This window comes from Schistocerca americana, chromosome 11 (genome assembly GCF_021461395.2).
Source record: "Schistocerca americana isolate TAMUIC-IGC-003095 chromosome 11, iqSchAmer2.1, whole genome shotgun sequence".
NCBI classification, from domain to species: domain Eukaryota; kingdom Metazoa; phylum Arthropoda; class Insecta; order Orthoptera; family Acrididae; genus Schistocerca; species Schistocerca americana.
Window position 1 is genome coordinate 121,740,731 of NC_060129.1, and position 26,693 is coordinate 121,767,423.

The 26,693-nt window shown below is 41.6% G+C and overlaps 1 protein-coding gene and 1 pseudogene across 1 annotated transcript in view; one reads left to right on the top strand and one right to left on the bottom strand.

The window, feature by feature from the left end:
- Positions 1-26,693, top strand: part of LOC124554148 (zinc finger protein 2-like) — a 73,233-nt gene that overhangs the window by 11,063 nt on the left and 35,477 nt on the right. Inside the window, exon 3 of the mRNA XM_047128216.1 lies at positions 14,563-14,643. Coding sequence (XP_046984172.1) covers positions 14,563-14,643 — 81 coding nt within the window. The remainder of the gene's footprint in view (positions 1-14,562; positions 14,644-26,693) is intronic.
- LOC124554364 lies at positions 2,958-3,075 on the bottom strand (annotated as a pseudogene).

Sequence of the window (26,693 nt, forward strand, 5' to 3'; positions counted from 1 at the left end):
TGATCTCAGCTCCCCCAGCCCTTCATCCTGTGTGGCAATTTTAATGTACGTGTACTTGACATTGCAAACAATACTGTTGTACAAACATCCGCAGCTGAGCATTATACTAGAGTTTCTGTGCTCCTATGAGCACAGAACCCTGCCTAGTACAGAACACCGCGCCTAGTACACGTCCACTGTGGTGTTCGGGACCCGTAGCACAGTTGCGACACCTGATGATGGGCCTATGAGAGCCCAAAACCAGTTGTGATAACAAAAGAAATTTACAACTGAAGAACAGGGTTCTGCACTCATATGTAGCACACCATGCCTAGTACACATCCACTGCGGCGCTCAGGAGCCACAGTACGGTTGTGACACCTGAGGATGGGCTTATGAGAGCCCGAAACCGGTCGTGATAATAAAAGAAATTTACAAGTGAAGTGGTATTTTCAACCTCTAGTATTTGACATTGATGTGTTGTAGAATCTTAGATCATATTCTGAGCTCAAACGTTATGAGATACCGTGAACAGAGTGACGTCCTCAATCCCAGCCAGCATGGATTCGGAAAACATTGATCATGTGAAACCCAAATTGCACTTATTCTCACGTGACATACTGAAAGCATGGATCGAGGCAGTCGGGTAGATACAGTATTTCTTGACTTCCAAAAAGCATTTGACTTGGTATCACACCTATGCTTATTGTCAGAAGTATGATCAGTCGGGGTATCGAGTGAAATTTGTGACTGGATTGGGGAGTTTTTGCAACATGTTATCTAGGATGGATAGTCATCATCAGATGCAGAAGTAACTTCAGGTGTGCCCTAGGGATGTGTGTTGGGACCCTTGCTGTTCATGTTGTATATTAATGGCCTTGCAGACAACATTAACAGTAACCTCAGATTTTTTGCAGATAATGAAGTTTATAATGAAGCACTGTCAGAAAGTAGCTGCATAAATATTCAGTCAGATCTTGATCATGTTTGAAAGTGGTGCAGAGATTGGCAACTTGGTTAAAATGTTCAGAAATGTAAAACTGTGCACTTAACAAAATAGATAAAGGCGCATGCTAAGACGATAACATCAGTGAGCTATAATTGGAATTGGCCAACTTGTACAAATACTGGGGTGTAACACTTTGTAGGGATATGAAATAGTGTGATCACATAGACACAGTTGTGAATAAAGCAGCTGGTAGACTTAAGTTTATTGGTAGAATACTGGGGAAGTGCAACCAGTCCACAAAGGAGATTGCTTGCAAATTACTTGTGCAACTGGTTCTAGAATATTACTCGTGTGTGGGACCTGTACCAAACAGGAGTAACAGGGGAAATTTAACGTGTACAAAGAAGGGCAGCATGAATGGATACAGGTTGGTTTGTTCTGAGGGAGAGTTTTAAAGATACTGAAGGAACTAAACTGGCAGACTCTTGAAGATAGATGTAAATTGTCCCAGGAAAATCTATTTACAAAGTTTCAAGAACCGGTGTTAAATGATGACTTTAGGAATGTACTACATTTGGTCACATAGGGATCGTGGGGACAAGATTAGAATAATTACTGCACACACACAGAGGCATTCAAACAATAATTCTTTCCACACTACCTATGTGAATTGAACAGGAAGAAACTGTAATAACTGTTACAATGGGATGTACCCTCTGCCATGCACTTAAAGGCACTTTGCAGAATATAGATGTAGATGTTGATGTTGGTGTAGGATGTGCTTTTGGGCTCTGCAACTATTTGCCCTAGGGGTAGAGCAATCAAAAGTCTCGTCTCGTCCTCACGTGCACGTTTGTCGGACACGGGGCAGAACATGCACTTTGGCACTGCGTCAGGGTCGCTCAATGCCATCGATTTCTCAGCCGGCTCTCCAGGCCCTGCACACACCAGTCGATGAGAAGTGGTCGGTTACTTGCACTCGAGTCACCACTTCCCGATTTGGATTCACTTGCCAATCAGAGTAGTGCCTGAAAGACATCAGCCACGATGGATACTTCCCAGGGCAGACTGGATGCCAGTTCACTGTGTGGAATAGGTGGATTGAATTACCTGTATAAGCCGTCATTCCGCTGAAGTGTGCATTCCACAATCTTCAGGTCTGCTGGAAAGGCCAGCTATCCTTTGTGAAGTGATGAATACGACATTGCGATCTGGTCCAGGTGGGCGGCTGTGCATCGGTTCAAGTGATGGTCAGCCGGAGAGAATCCTGTAGCCTTTAGGGTAGTGAGGACAAAATGTGGCCCAATTATTAATCTAGTACCTCCCGCCGCAGAAGTCGAACATGCGCCAGAACAAATGGATGTGGTCAACCAATAGAGGGCTCCGCGTCCGCGGTGGCTCTTCCATGCAGTGGCTCTTGCGCAGCGAGGGCGCCACTGCTACACCACGTGCAGACCGCAGCCAATAGCCGCTCCCTCTGGTTTCGTATATAGGGACCCACTCTGCCCTAGTCCAGGCAGTCTGGTACTTGCTCTAGATTGCGTCTCTATCTCAGCGGTACTGCGTTCTGGTCGTTGCTCGTTGTTGACATTTGGGTTCCAAGTGGATTTACTGTTGGTGTTTGGTGTTGTGGTTTCTACAAGCTTCCGTTGTGTATCTCTTCCTTGTTGTGTCGGTCATAGTCGGTTGTTGTCGTTGGTCTGTCGTCTGACTCGTCCTTGTGGTTACCCCATGGTGCGTGCTCCTCCGCCGGCGGCTTCCCCGCCTGGCGGCTCTGATACACAGCCCTAGGCGTTCCTGCAGTTGGTGTTGGTTACCACAATTAAAGCACTCTGTCTTCAGGCCACAAGTGGCACATCGGGACGATCCGACAGTCGTGTCATCCTCAGCTAAGGATGCAGATAGGAGGGGCGTGTGCTCAGTACACCGTTCTCCCAGTTGTTATGATGGTTTTCTTTGACCAAAGCTGCTACTATTCCGTCCAGTAGCTCCTCAATTGGCATCACGAGGCCGAGTGTACCCTGAAAAATGGCAACAGCACATGGCGGCCTGGATGGTCACCAATCCAAGTGCCGGCCAAGCCCGACAGTGCTTAACTTCGGTGATCTGACGAGAACCGGTGTATCCACTGCGGCAATGCTGTTGCCTTGCCCAATTATTAGGGAGAGCAAAAAGAGATTGTGACAAAACTTCCTGTCCATGATAAACTGTTCCACTAAAAGCACAGTTGTAAGGGAGGCCATACACAACTAGCTCTTTACTCACATGAAGTGTTGCGTGCTATTGATAAGAGATTTCTAATTGATTCGTTATTTTGAGATTTCCAGCAGACCTCATGACACCATACCTCACAAGTGGCTTGTAATCAAGTTGCATGCTTATGGAATATCATCTCAGTTACGCGACCGGATTCGTGATTTCCTCTCAGAGAGGTCACGGTTCGTAGTAATTTGTGGAAAGTCATCGAGTAACATAGAAATGATTTCTGCCATTCCCCAAGGTAGTGTTATGGGTCCTCTGCTGTTTCTTATCTATATAAACAATTTAGGAGACCATCTGAGCAGCCGTCGTAGGTTGTTTGCATGTGATGCTGTCATTTATCATCTAGTAAAGTCGTCACAAGATGAAAACAAATTGCAACACAAATTAGAAAAGATATCTGTGCGGTGTGAAAATTGGCAATTGAGCCTAAATAATGAAAAGTGTCAGCTCATCCACATTAACGCTAAAAGAAATCCATGAATCTTTGAGTACATGATAAATAAGTCAAATCTAAACGCTATATATACAACTAAATACCAAGGAATAACATTTACTTAAATTGGAAAAAACACACAGAAAATGTTGAAGGGAAGGCAAACCAAAGGGTGCGTTTTATTAGCAGAAAACTTAGAAGATGCAACAGATCTACTAAAGAGGCTGCCTACATTAGGCTTCTCCATCCTCTTTTGGAGATCCTTACCAGATAGTGTTAACGGAGTATATCGAAGAAAATTCAAAGAAGAGCAGCACATTTTGTATTATCGAGAAATAAGGGAGACAGTGCCTCTGACATGATACAGGATTTAGGATGGATATAATTAAAACAAAGGAGTTTCTCGTTGCAGTGGGGTTTTCTCGAGAAATTTGAATACCCAACTTCCTCCTCCGAATGCAAAAATATTTTGTTGACACCAGCCTACATAGGGAGAAATGGTCATCATAATAAAATAAGAGAAATCAGAGTTCGCACAGAAAATATGGATGTTAATTCCCCACGCAGTGTTAGAGAGTGGAATAATACAGAATTGTCATGAAGGTGGCTCGATGAACGCCCTGCTAGGCACTTAAGTGTGATTTGTAGAGTGGCCACGTAGATGTAGATGAGGAGTATTTCTGGGCGAGGAGGGTCATACCCGGTGGGTGCTGTTATGGGGAGTGGAGGTCTCCAAATAACATCGTGAGACATTTTCCAGAGTATGACATCAGAAGTTCACTGAGGCTTTTTGTGGACGATGCTGTGGTATATGGAGAGGTTGTAACAATGGAAAATTGTACTGAAATGCAGGAGGATCTGCAGCGAATTGACGCATGGTGCAGGGAATGGCAATTGAATCTCAATGTAGACAAGTGTAATGTGCTTCGAATACATAGAAAGAGAGATCCCTTATCATTTATCTACAATCTAGCAGATCAGCAACTGGAAGCAGTCAATTCCATAAATTATCTGGGAGTACGCATTAGGAGTGATTTAAAATGGAATGATCATATAAAGTTGATCGTAGGCAAAGCAGATGGCAGACTGAGATTCATTGGAAGAATCCGAAGGAAATGCAATCCGAAAACAAAGGAAGTAGGTTACAGTACGCTTGTTCGCTCACTGCTCGAATACTGCTCAGCAGTGTGGGATCCGTACCAGATAGGGTTGATTGAAGAGATAGAGAAGATCCAACGGAGAGCAGCGCACTTTGTTACAGGATCATTTAGTAATCGCGAAAGCGTTACGGAGATGATAGACAAACTCCAGTGGAAGACTCTGCAGGAGAGACGCTCAGTAGCTCGGTACGGGCTTTTGTTGAAGTTTCGAGAACATACCTTCACCGAGGAGTCGAGCAGTATATTGCTCCCTCCTATGTATATCTCGCGAAGAGACCATGAGGATAAAATCAGAGAGATTAGAGCCCACACAGAAGCATACCGACAATCCTTCTTTCCACGAACAATACGAGACTGGAATAGAAGGGAGAACCGATAGAGGTACTCAAGGTACCCTCAGTCACATACAGTCAGGTGGCTTGCAGAGTATGGATGTAGATGTAGGTGTAGATTTTGCCACAGTAACCGCCAATGCCCATGAGGATGCAGCGTTCTGGCGCCACAGAGTGGCTGCTGACGGAAGCAGTTGGGACTTAAGTTCCACCACTGGTGAAGAATACAACTGCCCGTTTCCATGTGGTAGCTAGATTCTGCACTGCCTGCAGCACACGACATGTCCCCTGACCACAACTGGATCCATTGTATTATCCTACTACACCTCTTGGGGCGAAGCAAAGAAATTCTCCTCACCATTTTAAGTCTTGTTTTGGCATCGGGTCACTTTCCCGACTTGCAGCAAGTGGTAGTTTTAATTCCTCTTTAAAACCTGGAAACGAACACTCTTACCTAATGTAAGGCCACTTCATTCACCTGTCCTAATATCTTTTGGGTATGACAAAATTTTGGCACTAGTCCTCTGCCTAGAGTATCAAAATTTGGACAAAGCGAAGAAGGAGTTGCTGAATCAATCGTGCTTAGCTTTATGATGTTGAAGTATTGATGATAATCTCCCAGGTTGCTGCTTCTTCTTCTTCTTCTTCTTCTTCTACTTGTGTAAGCTTGTAAGAATAGGTTCTTGTAGCAGGTTTATGTTTGATGTTTGTCTTTAAATAAATAGTCTTCAGCACGATGTCATTTTCTGCCAAATGGTTTAATTCCAGGGTTTGATACACTTTCACGACAGATTACAATATTCACATAATACTAGTGATGACAACAGTTTATAGAACAACCGTTAACGCACATTTGTTTCATAGCATCCCTGACAACAAAGTGCGTCATGTGCATCGATATGCCAAAGACCTCGTAAACCTCCAGGTTCAGGCTAGAGTTGTTTTTCTGATTTTAGTTTATACACTTTTGAGACTGGTTAGTGCCTTTACAAAAACTAGAAAAATGTGAAACCTGTAGGTTGAGAATAACTCTAACAGTAACTATTAGTAATTATTTATGGGCATATGATGTTTTTATTGTGTTAACAATGGTATATTTAATTTGGTATGGGTGTGTTTTCCACACTAGTTGTCAGACAGGTGTTTGGAATTTTATGTTCTTCTACAAATAGGTTACATCTGTTTTATGTTCCCTATCAGGATTTACAAATAATAAAAGTAATTTTGGAGTGGACAGTTCTGCGAATCAACTATGCTTTTGAATTCAAATTTTATGACGCAATTTTCATATTTCAAATTTGCCTATTTTCTATTTGGTGTAGAACTGACAAAATCTAAGAAGCATTTCAGTGTCTCTATCTCCTAAGTTTTTGGATGAGTCGTAAAGTTCCAAAAGGTGATTAATTAATAATGTAATATTATTGCATCAGTTGTAACTTTTGTTTTTTGGTTTGTTACTGAAATTAACATTGCTATTTCTGTGATGTTAATGCTTAGAGGTTTGTTTACATGTACTAAGAATTTTTTGTGGTTCAAAATGCGTTTTTTCTCAAAACTCGTGTAGTTGCAAATTTGGTTGTAATCCTACATTGAAGCTAATTTTTGATAATCTTTAACATCCATGTTATATTTCTTGTATATAGAATTTATAGTCCCTCAAACTATCACTCAGAAGGATGGACATTCAAAATATACTGCTGCATACCCTACTGTTGCTCGGCCTCTGATGGAAAGGCTTTTTCGTAATCGGCAGCGAACGATGAGGCCCTGTAGGATTTGTGTGAAGGATTGCCTGTTAGAGATGGGTATGGCTGGTTTTAACATTTTACAGCGAGGCTAGAGCAGATCTCCCAACTCGGCTCCTATAGAGACTCGTGATTTGACAAATTGTGCGAAAGATTGCACTCCCAATTTTACATTTCTATCTCTGTCTTTAACATTTTAGCAAGGCGTCACGGCTTTATAATTGTGTATACAGATGCCTCCTGACGGGGGTCACCCTCAGCTATTCTGTTGTCTTTCCCAGTCATGTCTTCTGGATTCGCCTTCCCCGTACCTGTACTGTGTTTTCTGCAGAGCTCCGTGTGATCCTGAAGGCGTCGGATCAGATGAGGTGTCTGCAGCGCAAACAATTTGTCATCTGGTCTGATTCCCTCAGTGCCCTACTGCAGTTGTTGCACACTTACTCGACCTATAAATTGGCGCAGCCTCTGCAGGACCTACTGTTCTTCCCACAGCACCGGGAGAAGGTGGTGTCATTTTGTCGGGTACCAGGGCACGTGGGAATTTGGGGGAGCAAACAGGGCTGCTAACAGAGCTGCAGAGGAGGCATGCAGGGAATGTACTAGTACAGGGTGCGCCATTCCCTTCCGAGCTGCCATTTCACTGGTGGGTCATGGATCCTGCAGTTAGGGGAGGAAGAGTGTCAGGTAGTGACAGACAATAAGCTGTGGTTAGTGAAGCCAGGTGTCCAGCCATTGAGGTCCGTGGACCAGTCGCAGCCTTCCGAAATGCCTTCACAAAAGAAGACAAAGTAAATATTCCAGAATTCGAATCGAGAACAGCTGCCAACATGAGTAATGTCGAAGAAAATATCCTCGGAGTAGTGAAGCAACTTAAATCACTTAATAAAAGCAACTCCTCTAGTCCAGACTGTACACCAGCTAGGTTCCTTTCAGAGAATGCTAACGCATTAGCTCCATACTTAGCAATAATAAGCAACCGTTCGCTCGACGAAAGATCCGTACCCAAAGACTGGAAAGTTGCACAGGTCACACTAACATTTAAGAAAGGTAGTAGGAGTAATCCACTAAATTACAGGCCCATATCGTTAACGTCGATATGCAGCAGGATTTTAGAACATATTTTGCGTTCGAACATTATGAATTACCTCGAAGGAATCGGTCTATTGACACACTGTCAAAATGGGCTTAGAAAACATCATTCCTGTGAAACACAACTAGCTCTTTATTCACATGAAGTGCTGAGTGCTGTTGATAAGGGATTTCAGATCGATTCCGTATTTCTGGATTTCCAGAAGGCTTTTGACACTGTACTACACAAGTGGCTCGTAGTGAAATTGAGTGCTTATGGAATATTGTCTCAGTTATGTGGCTGGATTAGTGATTTCCTGTCAGAGAGGTCACAGTTCATAGTAATTGACGGAAAGTCATCGAGTAAAACAGAAGTCATCTTTGGCGTTCCCCAAGGTAGTGATATAGGCCCTTTGCTGTTCCTTATCTGTATAAATGATTAGGGAGACAATCTGAGCAGCCATCTTCGGTTGTTTACAGATGACACTGTCATTTACCGACTAATAAAATCATCAGAAGATGAAAACAAACTACAAAACGATTTAGAAAAGATATCTGAATCGTGCAAAAATTGGCAGTTGACCCCAAATAACGAAAAGTGTGAGGTCATCCACATGAGTGCTAAAAGGAACTCGTTAAACTTTGGTTCGCAATAAATCAGTCTAATCTAAAAGCCATAAATTCAACTAAATACCTAGGTATTACAATTACGAACAACTTGAATTTGGAAGGAACACACAGAAAATGTTGTGGGGAAGGGTAACCAAATAGTGCATTTTATTGGCAGGATATTTAGAAAGTGTAACAGACCTACTAAGGAGACTGCTTACACCACACTTGTCCGTCCTCTTTTAGAATACTGCTGCACGGTGTGGGATTGTTACCAGATAGGACTGACAGAGTACATCGAAAAAGTTCAAAGAAAGGCAGCGTATTTTGTATTATCACAAAATTTGGGAGAGTGTCACAGAAATGATAAAGGATTTGGGCTGGAAATCATTAAAAGAAAGGTGTTTTTTCGTTGTGACGGAATCAGTGGATATTAAACGTATACAGGGAAGAGTAGCACGAATAAGTCACAAGTGTGCTTAATTCATGGGAGAGTGTGACTGAGGGTTTGAAAGAACTCAATTCGCAGACTCTTGAAGACAGATGTAAAATATCCGGAGGAAGCTTACTTACAAAGTTTCAAGAATCATCTTTAAATTATGAGCCGTAAGAGTGTACTACAAACCCCTATGGATTGCTCCCACGGAGTTCCTGGGGGCAAGCCCAAAGGCATTTAAAGTGATTCATCCTGCACTCCATGTGTGATTGGAATGGAAAAAAGCCCTAACAACTGGCACAGTTGGATGCCCCCTCTGCCAAGCTCTTCATTGTGTTGCAGAGCATAAATTTAGAGGTAGTTGTAGAGATAGAGGTAGATGTAGATGATGAAGCAGATGCTTAGTAAAAGTTGTAGTAAATGTTATCATGATGAATGTTATGGGTTTGTACAATAGAGATGTAACTGTTTCTTAATTTAGAGAACCAACAGAAATAATTTTTATAGATTGTGTCAAGAATCAGTAGATTCAGGGAATTGACATGTTTTAATCTTTGATTGGTTGTCTTCGCAGTCGGTTGTGTACAGGACAATGGGTGTGCAAGCCGAAACCTGTGTCCTGTGAAAATAAAGTTTTGTGAAATAAGGCAAATGATTGTTTATTTAGCTTATGCAATGTACAAGGGTAAGTCTATTACAAGAAGTGCAACAACACAACACGTTGACAGCAATCCTCGGCATTTGCTTCGAATTGCAGGCTTTAGCTTGGAAGCAAGCACCTCACTGTAACATACACTGTTTATTGTTGTGCCCCTTTCCCCATAATGTAGCAGTACTGGACCTTGCATGACCCAAAAAACTGTAAGCATCAGTTTTCCTGCAGACGTTTGGGCCTTGAACTTTTTCTTGCACGGAGAACTTGGATGTTTCCATATCATACTCTGCCATTTGCTCTCTGGCTCGTAACGATGGATCCATGTTTTGTCACCACTAATGATCCTCTCTAAGAAGTTGTCCCCTTCGTTACCATAGGGATCCAAATGTTTTTTGCGGATTTCCAAACGCATTTGTTCATGCAACTGTGTGAGTTGTTTGGGACCCAAATTGTACAAACTTTATGAAACCGAAGTCTGTTGTGGATAATTTCATAGGTAGAACCGTGACTGATGTGGAGACAATGTGCCACTTTGTCAATAGTTAATCGCCTGATTAAGAGAATCATTTCATCTAAACGCTCAATGGTTTCTTCATTTGTGGCTGTAAACGATCATCCGGCTCCTTCATCATGCGTAACACTTGGGCGACCATTTCGGAATTTTTCAATCCATTCGTAGACACTCCATTGTGGCAAAACACTTTTCATGTATTGTACCGAAAGTCTTCGATGAATTTCGGCACCACAAAAAGCGGATCACTGAATGTTGCTCTTCTTTGATGCAAATAGACAGCAGACCTGTCATGATTAACAGCACAGCAGCGATAACGAAACTAACCTTGCAACTTGAAAATTGCAAAGATATAACAAAAAATAACCAAAGCATGCGTTATCAATGTAAAATGACAGTACTACCAAAATAAACAAAAATATAATTAAATTGTGGATAATACGAGGGCCGTTCAGAAAGTAACCTCCGGTTGATTTAAAAAAATATACCAAGTTAAATAAAAATATTTTAATATATACATCTTACAACTACATCTTTGCACTATTTTTCTACATAGTCTCCATAGCGATTGAGGCACTTATCGTATCGCTTCACAAGCTTTGAAATTCCTTCTGCATAAAAATCACCCGCTTGTGCCTGGAGCCAGCCTGTGACCGCATCTTTGAGCTCTTCGTCGTCATCAAACCGCTGTGACCCGAGCCATTTCTTCAAATGCATGAAGAGGTGATAATCACTTGGCGCCAGGTCTGGGCTGTAAGGTGGATGGTTGATAACGTCCCACTTGAAGAACTCAAGAAGGGCCGTTGTTCTGCGAGCAGAGTGAGGACGGGCGTTATCGTGCAAAAAAACGATACCGGAAGTCAGCATACCACGGCTTTTGTTCTGTATAGCCCGTCGTAACTTTTTTATTGTTTCACAGTACACGTCTTGATTAATGGTCATACCACGTTCCATGAATTCAACCAACAACACCCCTTTGGCATCCCAAAACACCATTGCCATCAGTTTTCTGGCAGAAAAATCTTGCGAGGCTTTTCTTGGTTTGGTAGGCGAATTTGAATGTGCCCACATCTTTGATTGTTCTTTTGTCTCAGGGTTCACGTACTTAATCCAGGTTTCGTCACCGGTCACGATTCTGTTTAACAATGGTTCTCCTTCGTCCTCATAACGTGACAGAAAGTCTAATGCAGAGGCCATTCTTTGAGTTTTGTGGTGGTCGGTAAGAATTTTGGGCGCCCATCGTGCACAGAACTTACGGTAACCCAATCTTGCTGTCACTATCTCATACAAGAGAGTCTTAGAAATCTGTGGAAAACCAGTAGACAACTCCGACATTGAGAAATGTCGATTTTCACGAACTTTTGCATCAACTGTCTGAACGAGTTCGTCAGTCACCAATGATGGTCTACCACTCCTCTCTTCATCATGAATGTTTTCTCGTCCACTTTTAAATAAACGTACCCATTCACGGACAACTCCTTCACTCATAACTCTTGGTCCGTACACGGCACAAAGCTCACGATGAATAGCTGCTGCAGAATATCCTTTGGCTGTAAAAAACCTTATGACAGCACGCCCTTCACATTTGGCGGGGTTTTCTATTGCAGCACACATTTCAAACTGCCACAAAAACTAAACTAGCGCAGGTACGACGTTCACTCGACCACGGCTTGATGCCGACTGACCTGTTGAGTGCGTGAACGCACAGATGGCGTCGCTACTCCCCCCACAACCCGCACTGTGACCAATCGGAGGTTACTTTCTGAACTGCCCTCGTAATTGACTTACCCTCGTATAATTTTTGGCAAGAATGCACTGTTGACCGGATTCAAATGGGAATGATTTAACTAAAGCAATACATGCAGGGCTTGTTGTTTGTTGCTGTAAAGGGTATTCATATATTTGAGTGACAAGTGATATTGCTGGAATCCAGTGGTGTATTGCTTATAAACAATTTGGCTGAAGTTCACACATTCAGTTACTTTTGTTTGCTCTGGTTTCCTGTGTTCAAATTTCAGCAGCTTGGAGTGTTGTAGCTTTGGCCTTGTTGGTTAAATTTAATCCCTTTTACTAACAAATAATTTTCTTGTATATAGTATCTAAACCATAACGGTCAAACAAACCTGCAACCGTGTGTGCTGCTCTTTTCCGTATATGTTGAACATCCACTGCCAGTCCTGTTCGGAGGAAGAGGAGGATATTAGTGTTTAATGTCATGTTGACAAAGAGGTCTTTAGAGTCCTATTTGGTATGGGTCCCACACACTTGAGCAATATTCTGTGATGGGTCACATTACTGTCTTGCAAGCAATCTCCTTTGTAAACTTATTGCATTTCTGTAGTATTATTCCAATGAACCAAAATATGTCGCTTGCTTTACCTACGACTGAGCTTATGTGATCAAAAGTATCCAGACACCTGGCTGAAAAAGACTTAAAAGGTTCGTAGTGCCGTCTATAGGTAATGCTGGAATTCAATACGGTCTAGCCATAGCCTTGAGGACAGCTTCCGCTCTTCCAGGCATACGTTCAGTCAGGTGCTGGAAGTTTTCTTGGGGAATGGCAGCCTTTTTTTCACGGAGTGATGCACTGAGGAGAGGTATCAATGTCAATCGGTGAGGCCTGGCATGAAGTCAGCATTCCAAAACGTCCCAAAGGTATCCTGTAGGATTCAGGTCAGGGCTCTGTGCAGGCAAGTCCATTACAGGGATGTTATTGTCATGTAACCACTCCGCCATAGGCCGTGCATTATGAACAGTTGTTCAATCTTGTTGAAAGATGCAATTGCCATCCACGAATTGCTCTTCAACAGTGGGAAGCAAGAAGGTGCTTAAAACATTGATGTAGGCCTGGGCTGTGATAGTGTCATGCAAAACGACAAGGGGTGCAAGCCCCCTCCATGGAAAACACAACCAGGACACAACACAACCACCTCCATATTTTACTGTTGGCAATACACATGCTGGCAGATGAGGTTCACCGGGCAGTCGCCGTACCCACACCCTGCTATCGGATCACCACATTGTGTACCGTGACTCGTCACTCGACACAATATTTCTCCACTGTTCAACCAACCAATGTTTACGCTCCTTACACTGGCGAGGTGGTGTTTGACATTTACCAGTGTGATGTGTGGCTTACTAGCAGCTGCTTGACCATGAAATCGCACCTCCCACCTAACTGTCATAGTACTTGCAGTGGATCCTGATACGCCGGCCCCAGTGGCCGATCGGTTCTAGGCATTTCAGTCCGGAACCACATGGCTGCTACGGTCGCAGGTTCGAATCCTGCCTTGGGCATGGATGTGTGTGATGTCCTTACATTACCTAGTTCTAAGCCTAGGGGACTGATGACCTCAGATGTTAAGTCCCATATTGCTTAGAGCCATTTGAACCATTTTTTAGATCCTGATGCAGTTTGTAATTCCTGTGTGATGGTCTGGATAGATATCTGCCTATTACACGTTATGACCCTCTTCCAACTGTCAGCAGTCTCTGTCCGTCAGCAGACGAGGTCGGCCTGGATGCTTTTGTGCTGTACATGTCTCTTCATGTTTCCACTTCACTATCATGTCGGAAACAGTGGGGCTAGGGGTGTTTAGGAGTGTGGAAATCTCGTGTACAGATGTATGACACAAGTGGCACCCAATCACCTGACGACATACGAAGTCCGTGAGTTTCACGGAGTGCCCCATTCTGCTCTCTCACGATGTCTAATGACTACTGAGGTCGCTGATATGGAGTACCGGGCAGTAGGTGGCAGCACAATGCACCTAATACGAAAAATGTATATCTTTGGGGTGTCTGGATACTTTTGATCACATAGTGTATTTTGTTTTCACATCCTCAGAAATTGGTACATCAAGGTATTTACATAAGTTGTCAGATTCCAATTGTTACTCATTAATATTGTTGTCTTAGGATACTAGCTTTTTGCAGTTTATGAAGTGCACAGTTTTACGTTTGTGAACATTGAAACTAGTTGACAATATTTGCATCTCTTTGATATGTTTTTAGGACTGACTGAATATTTGTACGGCTTTATTCAGACACTAGGTCGTGCTTCATTATAGATTAGTGCATCGTCTGAGAAAAGTCTGAGGTTACTATTAGTATTGTTTGCAAGGTCATTAATATAGAACATGAACAGCAAGAATGCCAACACACTTCCCTCAGGCGCACCTAAAGTTACTTCTATGTCTATCTCCAATCTGCATCTCACTTACCGAGTAAGTCTCAGTACGCTTACAAACTTCGCATGATATTCACGTGTACATGTAAGACATGAAGTGTATTTGTTAGTAGTTTTGCTGCACTTTACCACTGTGTGGCTCATTTGGAGATGAAGTTAGTTTTACATTGCAGTTCTCAAAGTGAGATATCTTCATTTTTTGTGTTTCATTACAGCAAGTTATGTCTTTTGCAGGCACCCAAATGCTTCACAGCTGCGAAAGTACGCAGCAAGTGTGCTGCTAAATTACCGGTCTCGGAAGTGACAGAAACTCCGGTAAGTGCCACATTCCTGTTACTACTTCGAGGCAAAGAAAGAGAAAGAAAGAAAGAAGCCAGTGTGATTTTCACGCACTCTGCTTACATCTGCCACTTTTTAGTCACTTGTATCCTGAGTACCACTCCTCACATATTGGGTACTCACCAGCACTCCACAACTGCAATACCAAATCGGACACATCCAGCATCTCGACTGTACCAACTCTTTCCACACCTCCTTCTCCTCTCCCGCCATACGACCGTGGAAAAAATCTCCAGTAACCTGCGTCTTATACAAAACCACTATACATTTTAGTGTAGAGTAAACCTTTATCTGTTTGTCTTCTCACTTTTTGTTCCTTTTTCTATCAAACAAATAGGTTTTTGAGAAGGGTTCTATCTTGAGCAAATACAATTTTTTCTCCAATTTCACCTGAACGTGTTTCACTGAATATCACTACCACTTGGTTCACTTTATTTTTAATCAAAACAAAGAGTAAAATTTCCAACTGGTACACGTAGAACAGTATGGTGCAGCAGTGGAATATTTTATAAACCACTGAAAGCTTACTGACACTGTTCTGCTCATAGAAAGTCTCACAATTTATTTTCTTTAATATTGTGGAGGCAGTAGATTGCTACTCACTATATAGAGGAGATACTGACTAATAGAACTCTTTATTTAGTGCCTCTCCCTGACACTGTACCACCTCTGTATAGTGAGTAGCAGTCTATCTTGTGCCTCTCTGTGACTTGTATCTCCTCTATACAGGATGTCCCATTTATCTTGACCACCCTAAATAACTGTTTGTCCAGATGCAAATTACAAAATGTTTCAAGCAGATGTTCTTTAGCTGTCACGGTGACATTAATCAGCACGATTGCCTTTGTTATAGCTTCATTTTTTTTACAGGGATATGAACAGCAGTATGACTTTTCTAAATGGTACCCTGTATTTTTATTCAGTAATTCATTTCCTCTCCTAAAGACTTATTCAAAAATGTATCACAGTGTACCATTCACTGAAACACAACGTTATTAATTACATAACACAACATTGACTTTGAGCCCAGGATCACAAACTCATCCACTTGCTGGAGTTGTCAAAAAAACAAATGAAAACCAAGTAAAAACATAACACAAAATTGACTTTGACTCTCCTGTACTGTTTCCCAGGAGTAGAACATTCAAAGGTGCTCAAAGTGGTGACCCTCAACACCGATACACTGGTGCACTCGTTGAATGAATGAATGAATGAATGAATGAATGAGTGAATGAGTGAATTATTTACTGCTCCCAGTGTTGCCTGCTGAAGAGAATTACAAGCAAGCACGATACGTTCCTGCATGTCCTGTGGAGTTGTTGGAATATCGCGATAGACAACGTCTTTAATGCATCCCCAAAGAAAAAAGTCCACAGGATTTAAATCAGGGGACCTAGCAGGCTAAGTAACTGTTCCTCCTCGACCGATCCATCTGGCAGGATACCTTCGGTTCAGAACACGACATGCACACAAGGCATTATGTGCTGGACATCCATCGTGTTGATACCACATAAGCATTTTGGTTCTTAGTGCCACTTCAGCCAGAAGAGGACGAAGAATTAGTCCAGGAAGTTGGCATACACTTTGCCATTTAGACTACCATTGATGAAATAAGGGCCAACAATTGTAGTACCAAGCATCCCTCACCAGATGTTAACTCTCCATTGACGCTGATGTCTCACCTGTCTGAGCCATCGTGGATTGTCGCTGGACCAATAATGCATGTTCCTTGTATTTACCTGTGCTTTGTTTGAGAAGTAACATTCGTTGGTAAATAGAACACTGGAGAAGAAGCTCGGGTTGGCGAGGATTTGCTGCTGTGCCCACTGACAGAACTGTACATGATTATGGAAATCATTCATGTGTTCAAGCTGTCGTGTGCTCACATGTGGATTCATAGAAATGGAAGCAAGAACAGTATCTTTGGGAGCTTCGTCTGTGCGAGTGCTACGACGATTGCGTTGTTGTAGGTTGAAATTTCCCATTTCCTGAAGCATCACAACAAGACAAGAAAACATCTGTCGGGAAGGTGGGTTCTTGACAGGATATCACTATCCGTAGAGTTCCACTGCCTGTGTAGCATTTCGCCTACCTTCAACAACAACAACAATAAAAGAAACATTGTCGATGCAGTTTGTAAGGAGGACAGCCTTTACTGTATGCCTACTCTGCACAACAGTATTCAAAAGGATTAAACTGCTGTAGTAAATGTACGTGTACGTAAGAAAACAGTATTACAATTACTGTTCTGCTAACATTCCCCATAGATGAGTAGCATTTCTTCCTTCTCTTCATTGGTGTACATTCTACTCACACAACTCTTCAACTGACAATGGTTTATGGAATGACGGGTGTGAGCTCTACTTATGTTTACATTTGTCCTCTGTCAATGTCAGGATGTGGATGTGTTCCATTACCCCAAGTACGTGCACTAAGTGCTGGGAGTGTCAGCGTCAGTGTCAGTGGTGTGTTATGTTATTAATTAACATTGTGTTTCAGTGAATTGTACACTGCGATACGTTTTTGAATAAGTCTTCTAGGAGAGGAAATTAATTACCGAATAAAAAATACAGGGTGCCATTCAAAAAACTCATACTGCTGTTCATATCTTTGTAAAGAACAAAGCTACAATGAAGGCAGTCATGCTGATTGGTGTCCCCCTGACAGCTAAAGAACATTTGCTTGAAACATTTTGTAATTTGCATCTGGACAAACAGTTATTTAGGGTGGTCAAGATAAATGGGACACCCTGCATAATGAGCAGTAGTCCGTCCTCTTCGAACAGTGGAAAATCCAGGATGGAATGATGACAGGCTCGTGAAAAGGATGGTTGCTACTCACCATATAACAGAGATGCTGAGTCACAGATAGAAACAACAAAAAAACTACAGTTTTTTGTTGTGCCTATCTGCTATCAGCATATCCACTATATGGTGAGTAGGAACTATCCTTGTCATAATATTGACGTTAATCCGTCCTTTTCATAACATTGTCGTTATTCCATCCTGGATTTTCCATTGTTTCATTCATTTTCTTTGACCATCCTCCTATTAGTGCAACTGATAGACATTTGTTAAAGAAAATACACAAGACAGGATGAACTCATGTTTGGTCTCATCATGCATATTGAGGCACAATTTCTCCTTTTGAAGATTAGCTTTGGTATATGTAGGACTCTCAATATGATACACAGATCAGCAGTTTACACTAATTAACAAACATTCTCACAATTCATTGGTGACGAACCAACATAATACTTCTCACCAGTCTGATATGCCAAGGAGCTTTACAATTTAAACAATCCAGTGCTACCTGACTAAGAAATACAACTTTTGATAATGGAGAAACATGGCAAGTAATCACTTCAGTTAGTGAGCAGGAACTGAACAACATAGTAATGTTATATTACTGTTTCCAAACAATTGTTAACTGAAGCCCTTGTGCATCATGAATATTTATAGACTTACAGGAATCACGAAACAGTAAAATACGTGCTTCTTAAATGTTAAGAAACATAGTTGTAGACTTAGGAAATAGCCAAAGTATAGGTACTATTTTGTGGGAGAGTAAAATTAACATGATGATGATCCCCAAAGTTAAGTAGTAAAATATCAGTAAACTGAAATTTTCTAGTTTGAATAATTAACAAACTAACAAGTTATTTTAGTGAAATTAGTCTTTTTTGTAATGAGAAAAACTGGGGCTATGAAGCTGGTACTGAATTTGGGAAAGAAGTAAAGTTTAAAGTTTGAAGATTTTGAAACATGATACTTGTTAATACAAATAACTTTCGAAATATGAAGGCTTTTAAAAAACATAAAACATTAAATGAAAAGAGGAGAATGAGGGCTTTCAAATCAGCTACATCAATTTAGAAACAAACAAGTCTTACTCATTGAAAATTTTACTTCAAGAATGATTGTATGTGTGGTAATTCATGAACATTCCCTTAAAAATATTTCTAGGTGAACTAATCGCAAGAGTATACTCAATAATTTACATAGTAAATAAAAAGTTGTGAGAATTCTTTCTTAAATAAGAATTGGATATTTTGAGAAACTATTGAATATGTGACACAGTTTGTGTTTGCAACATAGTTCTGTAGAGTCATGACAACATGGAAACCACAGAAACTAAGTGCAAACGAATTACGTAAACAATATACGCTGTCTCCCTCCTCGCTCATGTTCTGACATCCAATAAGAAGAAACATTTTTAAGAACAACTACAATAATCTACCGAGCAAATGTCAAAAGATCATTAACTTAGTAATATTGATAGCAGAAAGTAACATAAAATAATTGCAGTAATATATTATAACATTACCAAATCACAAAATAGCCGGAACACTAATAGTTCCATTTTAGAGCTAACATGTTCATTCAGCGTAAGTAATGTAGACGCTGCTGTAGAGAAATCCTGGTTAGCTGCTGATGACATGTGATGAGGCTATATTTCGCCCAACAGGTTGCTACATATGGAACAGTGTGCTGTTAAGTATATATGTATTCTGTACAATATTCTGTATATAATGACCATAATCCCAGCATAGTATATATTATCATTCAGTTGCTTTTCCCCTTACTCTCCACAGAGTAAAATAAATCTATAAGTTGGTGAAACTTCAGCAAACATGAGTATCTGAAAAAGGAGGAGAACTGTGTTTGCTCAGGCAGAAACCACCTCAAAGGTGTTATTGACATCGATTATCATCAGCATGGCTGGTCTCTCCACATATCCCAGCCATCTTCCTTCTGTCAGAGAGGACACCAGTGTTCCTGCCACACTGTAAACTATACACACTTTTCTCATTCCTCTCTCATTCTGTTATCTTCCCCCTTCCTCATCTTCTAATCTTACACCATTGTTTATCAGTCTTCTTCTGCCAGTCAACTTCATTTCTCATTGTTCCTTCTGCACTGCTATCACACATTTGTCAGATCATTCCTCATATTAATCAAGAATTTAATGTAAATCTTGCTTTATGCAATGTTAATAAGACTGATACTTCTTGCATTCTATATGTAGCAAGGTGTTATCATTAAACTGATGGTGATAAGAATGCTGCGTGCAAGCTGTATACATTGCAGGACACTGAAACATTGTAGGTATGTTCATTAATCGGTGCACTAGTGGAGTATGCTGACAAAATAATACTTCTGTTTTCTGCAACCAGAAGAAAGTATGGTGCTGTAAGCAGTCAGAATGTGAAATATTTCCTGTTTTGACATCAGTATCCTGTTTGTCGCTTGGCGACGTATGTTTGTTTGTTTTGAGAAGTGAGTGTTTGTGTGAAGCTTTAAGAAGGTTGAACTTTTCTGTATGAAAAACAATGGCTATTGAGAAGAAAATTCATGTACTGCAGAACGGCAGAATTAGCAGTGCTGCATTGTGGGAATATTGCCTACAGAAACAGCTGTGAAGAGCCCCCGTGTCAATGAATAGGCTAAAGAATATGATCAAGAAATCTGAAGGAACAGGTGAATTCAGTGGTGCAGCAGGGAGAGGAAAGCAGTTGTTAATGAGGTTGCAGTCCCCATAGCCGACCGTGCTGCACGTGCCTCAAATTCTGTAGGCAGTGCTTGAGCTGTGTCACATAAATTCTCTTCCCTGGCCAACAATTGAAAATATTTTGCAGCACATTTCATACCAGTATCCTTATAAGATTCAGAATGTGCGCAGAGTGAAGCAACAAGAAAGGCTACAACACCTTGACTATGCCATTTGTTTTTTGGCACGCTTTGAAATGGATGACATGTGGCCAGGGAGTATTCTTTGGATGAACATGGTACATTTTACTCAGCACGGGGCTGTGGATAGACCGAGTTGTCACATCTAGGGATCTACTCTTATGTGACTGTGTAGTGTGATTCCACAAGGTCCTTCATTCTCGATCTATTTTTCTCTAAAGAGATGATGCCTTGCGGGCCTGTTACGTGTGCAGTGACACTACACATTATAAGGACCTACATGTGCAACACTTGATTCCACCTTTGCAAGAATGTAAGTAGTGAAGGCAGCAGAGGATCAAGTAGGTAAAAAGACGAGGGCTGGTAGAAATCCTTGGGTAACAGAAGAAATATTGAATTTAATTGATGAAAGGAGAAAATATAAAAATGCAGTAAATGAAGCAGGCAAAAAGGAATACAAACGTCTCAAAAATGAGATCGACAGGAAGTGCAAAATGGCTAAGCAGGGATGGGTAGAGGACAAATGTAAGGATGTAGAGGCTTATCTCACTAGGGGTAAGATAGATACTGCCTACAGGAAAATTAAAGAGACCTTTGGAGATAGGAGAACCACTTGCATGAATATCAAGAGCTTTGATGGAAACCCAGTTCTAAGCAAAGAAGGGAAAGCAGAAAGGTGGAAGGAGTATATAGAGCGTCTATACAAGGGCGATGTACGTAAGGACAATGTTATGGAAATGGAAGAGGATGTAGATGAAGATGAAATGGGAGATATGATATTGCAAGCACTGAAAGACCTGAGTCGAAACAAGGCCCCCGGAGTAGACAACATTCCATTGGAACTACCGACGGCCTTGGGAGAGGCAGTCCTGACAAAACTCTACCATCTGGTGAGCAAGATGTATGAAACAGGCGAAATACCCTCAGACTTCAAGAAGAATATAATAATTCCAATCCCAAAGAAAGCAGGTGTTGACAGATGTGAAAATTACCAAACTATCAGTTTAATAAGTCACAGCTGCAAAATACTAACGTGAATTCTTTACAGACGAATGGAAAAACTAGTAGAAGCCAACCTCGGGGAAGATCAGTTTGGATTCCGTAGAAACACTGGAACACGTGAGGCAATACTGACCTTACGACTTATCTTAGAAGAAAGATTAAGGAAAGGCAAACCTACGTTTCTAGCATTTGTAGACTTAGAGAAAGCTTTTGACAATGTTGACTGGAATACTCTCTTTCAAATTCTGAAGGTGGCAGGGGTAAAATACAGGGAGCGAAAGGCTATTTACAATTTGTACAGAAACCAGATGGCAGTTATAAGAGTCGAGGGGTATGAAAGGGAAGCAGTGGTTGGGAAGGGAGTGAGACAGGGTTGTAGCCTCTCCTTGATGTTGTTCAATCTGTATATTGAGCAAGCAGTAAAGGAAACAAAAGAAAAATTTGGAGTAGGTACTAAAATCCATGGAGAAGAAATAAAAACTTTGAGGTTCGCCGATGACATTGTAATTCTGTCAGAGACAGCAAAGAACTTGGAAGAGCAGTTGAACGGAATGGACAGTGTCTTGAAAGGAGGATATAAGATGAACATCAACAAAAGCAAAACGACGATAATGGAATGTAGTCGAATTAAGTTGGGTGATGCTGAGGGAATTAGATTAGGAAAAGAGACACTTAAAGTAGTAAAGGAGTTTTGCTATTTGGGGAGCAAAATAACTGATTATGGTCGAAGTAGAGAGGATATAAAATGTAGACTGGCAATGGCAAGGAAAGGATTTCTGGAGAAGAGAAATTTGTTTACATCGAGTATAGATTTAAGTGTCAGGAAATCATTTCTGAAAGTATTTGTATGGAGTGTAGCCATGTATGGAAGTGAAACATGGACCATAAATAGTTTGGACAAGAAGAGAATAGAAGCATTCGAAATGTGGTGCTACAGAAGAATGCTGAAGATTAGATGGGTAGATCACATAACTAATGAGGAAGTATTGAACAGGATTGGGGAGAAGAGAAGTTTGTGGCACAACTTGACTAGAAGAAGGGGTCGGTTGGTAGGACATGTTCTGAGGCATCAAGGGATCACCAATTTAGTATTGGAGGACAGCGTGGAGGGTAAAAATCGTAGAGGGAGACCAAGAGATGAATACAATAAGCAGATTCAGAAGGATGTAGGCTGCAGTAGGTACTGGGAGATGAAGAAGCTTGCACAGGATAGAGAAGCATGGAGAGCTGCATCAAACCAGTCTCAGGACTGAAGACCGCAACAACAACAACAAGTGTGGCCACATCTTCATGCAAGATGGGTGACACATGATGTTGCTTTCCAGGTGAGAGATTTGATTTGGAGACCTTCAGTAACAACTGCATCGTCTCTGGGCTGTTTCAAGATGTGTAGCTTCCCAGATCTAAATCTGTGTGACTTCTGGTTGTGGGGATATCTGGAAGATTGTGTCTGTCAGGGATATATCTCGACTCTTCCCGATTTGAAGGACAGCATACAATGACATATCAATCTGATTCCATTGGATATGCTGTGAGCAGCTGTAGACTGTGCCATGTTAACGGATGCAACATGTTACAGAGTTGAGAGCCCATATTAAACACATATTGTAACATGTGACCATATCCTAATAAATGTACCACTTCATTTATCCTGTAATTGATTGTTACTTTCCTTTTCTGTACCCACACCACATTCTGACTGCTTACTGCACCATATTTTCTACATCTACATCCACATCCATACTCTGCAAGCCACCTGACGGTGTGTGGCGGAGGGTACCTTGAGTGCCTCTATCGGTTCTCCCTTCTATTCCAGTCTCGTATTGTTCGTGGAAAGAAGGATTGTCGGTATGCCTCTGTGTGGGCTCTAATCTCTCTGATTGTATCCTCAAGGTCTCTTCGTGAGATATACGTAGGAGGGAGCAATATACTGCTCGACTCCTCGGTGAAGGTATGTTCTCGAAACTTCAACAAAAGCCCGAACCGAGCTACTGAGCGTCTCTCTTGCAGAGTCTTCCACTGGAGTTTGTCTATCATCTCCGTAACGCTTTCGCGATTATTAAATGATCCTGTAACGAAGCGCGCTGCTCTCCGTTGGATCTTCTCTATATCTTCTATCAACCCTATCTGGTACGGATCCCACACTGCTGAGCAGTATTCAACCAGTGGGCGAACAAGCGTACTGTAACCTACTTCCTTTGTTTTCGGATTGCATTTCCTTAGGATTCTTCCAATGAATCTGTCTGGCATCTGCTTTACCGACGATCAACTTTATATGATCATTCCATTTTAAATCACTCCTAATGCGTACTCCCAGACAATTTATGGAATTAACTGCTTCCAGTTGCTGACCTGCTATATTGTAGCTAAATGATAAAGGATCTTTCTTTCTGTGTATTCGAAGCACATTACACTTGTCTATATTGAGATTCAGTTGCCATTCCCTGCACCATGCATCAATTCGCTGCAGATCCTCCTGCATTTCAGTACAATTTTCCATTGTTACAACCTCTCGATATACCACAGCATCATCCGCAAAAAGCCTCAGTCAACTTCCGATGTCTTCCACAAGGTCATTTATATATATTGTGAATAGCAACGGTACTACGACACTCCCCTGCGGCACTCCTGAAATCACTCTTACTTCGGAAGACTTCTCTCCATTGAGAATGACATGCTGCGTTCTGTTATCTAGGAACTCTTCAATCCAATCACACAATTGGTCTGATAGTCCATATGCTCTTACTTTGTTCATTAAACGACTGTGGGGAACTGTATCGAATGCCTTGCAGAAGTCTAGAAACACGGCATCTACCTGTGAACCCGTGTCTATGGCCCTCTGAGTCTCATGGACGAATAGTGCGAACTGGGTTACACACGATTGTCTTTTTCGAAACCCGTGCTGATTCCTACAGAGTAGATTTCTAGTCTCTAGAAAAGTCATTATACTCGAACATAATACGTATTCCAAAATTCTAAAACTGATAGACATTAGAGATATAGGTATGTAGTTCTGTACATCTGTTCGACGTCCCTTCTTGAAAACGGGGATGACCTGTGCCCTTTTCCAATCCTTTGGAACGCTACGCTCTTCTAGAGACCTACAGTACACCGCTGCAAGAAGGGGGCCAAGTTCCTCCGTGTACTCTGTGTAAAATCGAACTGGTATCCCATCAGGTCCAGCGGCCTTTCGTCTCTTGAGCGATTTTAATTGTTTCTCTATCCCTCTGTCATCTATTTCAATATCTACAATTTTGCCATCTGTGCAACAATCTAGAGAAGGAACTACAAGGCAGTCTTTCTCTGTGAAACAGCTTTGTTTGTGTGTGTAGTGGTTGTTGTGGTCTTCAGTCCAAAGACTGGTTGGATGCAGCTTCGCACTCTTGTCTGTCCTGTACAAAAGAGTCCTCATCTCTACATAACTACTGCATCCCACAACCACTTGACCTCTGCTTACTGTAATCACCTCCTGGTCTCCCGCAACAATTTTTGCTGCCCCCCCCCCCCCCCCCCCCCCACCCCCACACACACACACTAACACACTTTCCTCCATTTATTTATGTTTGTGAATGTGTCTGCCCTGTTAACCAACCCCTTTTGATCAGATTGTACCATAAATTTCATATTTTCTTAATTTGATTTAGTACCGCTTCATTAGTTACTCATTGTACCATATGTAAGTAGATTCCCTGAGAAAAATTTATTTTTTAACTTACTATGATTAATCAAAATTACAAACTTTTATTGACATATGGTATCTGCTTAAAAAGTTAACATTACACCTAATCAAAATTACAGACCTTCATGGACGTAAGGTACCTGGCTAAAAAGTTAACATTACACTTACTCTAAACTTACGTGATTTATTGATTGTCCTCATTTTGATAATACAAGGAGACATAAAATAAACAGAAAGAATTGATTTATATTGCTTTTTATTTCAACTTGACTTCAGTATAGTAGTCAAGCCATAGTGACAGTAAATTATGGGAAGTTTACATCATGAGTTTTGGTGAAGCTCAGTCACCATTATCAAATTTTGAAAACAAATATTATTTGTATACAGGGTGTTACAAAAAGGTACGGCCAAACTTTCAGGAAACATTCCTCACACACAAAGAAAGAAAATACGTTATGTGGACATGTGTTCGGAAACGTTTACTTTCCATGTTAGAGCTCATTTTATTACTTCTCTTCAAATCACATTAATCATGGAATGGAAACACACAGCAACAGAACGTACCAGCCTCACTTCAAACACTTTGTTACAGGAAATGTTCAGAATGTCCTCCGTTAGCGAGGATACGTGCATCCACCCTCTGTCACACAGAATCCCTGATGCGCTGATGCAGCCTTGGAGAATGGCGTATTGTATCACAGCCGTCCACAATACGAGCACGAAGAGTCTCTACATTTGGTACCAGGGTTGCGTAGACAAGAGCTTTCAAATGCCCCCGTAAATGAAAGTCAAGAGGGTTGAGGTCAGGAGAGCATGGAGGCCACAGAATTGGTCCACCTCTACCAGTCCATCGGTCACCGAATCTGTTGTTGAGAAGCGTACGAACACTTCGACTGAAATGAAATGTGCAGGAGCTCCATCTTGCATGAACCACATGTTGTGTCGTACTTGTAAAGGCACATGCTATAGCAGCACAGGTAGAGTATCCCGTATGAAATCATGGCAGTGAATCGAGGAAGTACAGTACATTTTGACGAAACTAAAACAAGCTCTAACATGGAAATTAAGCATTTCCAGACACATGTCCCCATAACATATTTTCTTTATTTGTGTGTGAGGAATGTTTCCTGAAAGTTTGGCCGTACCTTTTTGTAACACCCTGTATACTATATTTTGTCATATTTACATTTTATGTAAAGTGAAGTTGCTACTCACCATATAGCGGAGGTGCTGAGTCGCAGATAGGCACAACAAAAAGACTGTCACATATAAGCTGTCGGCCAACAAGGATTTGGTCAAAAATAAACCACACACACACACACACACACACACACACACACACACACACACACGAACGAGACTGCAGTCTCTGGCAGCAACAGCAGTGCGTGATAAGATTGGCTACTGGCAGGGGGTAAGAAGTTGACTGGGGCAGGGAGGGGGAAGGATAGTAGGGTAGGTGTGGGGGACAGTGAAGTGCTGAGAGAAGGGAAGATGAAGATGTTGGGGGGGGGGGGGAGGAGAAAGGGAAAGGATGAGAGGTCTAAAAAGACAGGGTGCGTTGGTGGAATGAAGGCTGTGTAGTGCTGGAATGGGAACAGGGAAGGGGCTGAATGGGTGAGGACATGACTAAGGCCGGTATTACACTATCAAAT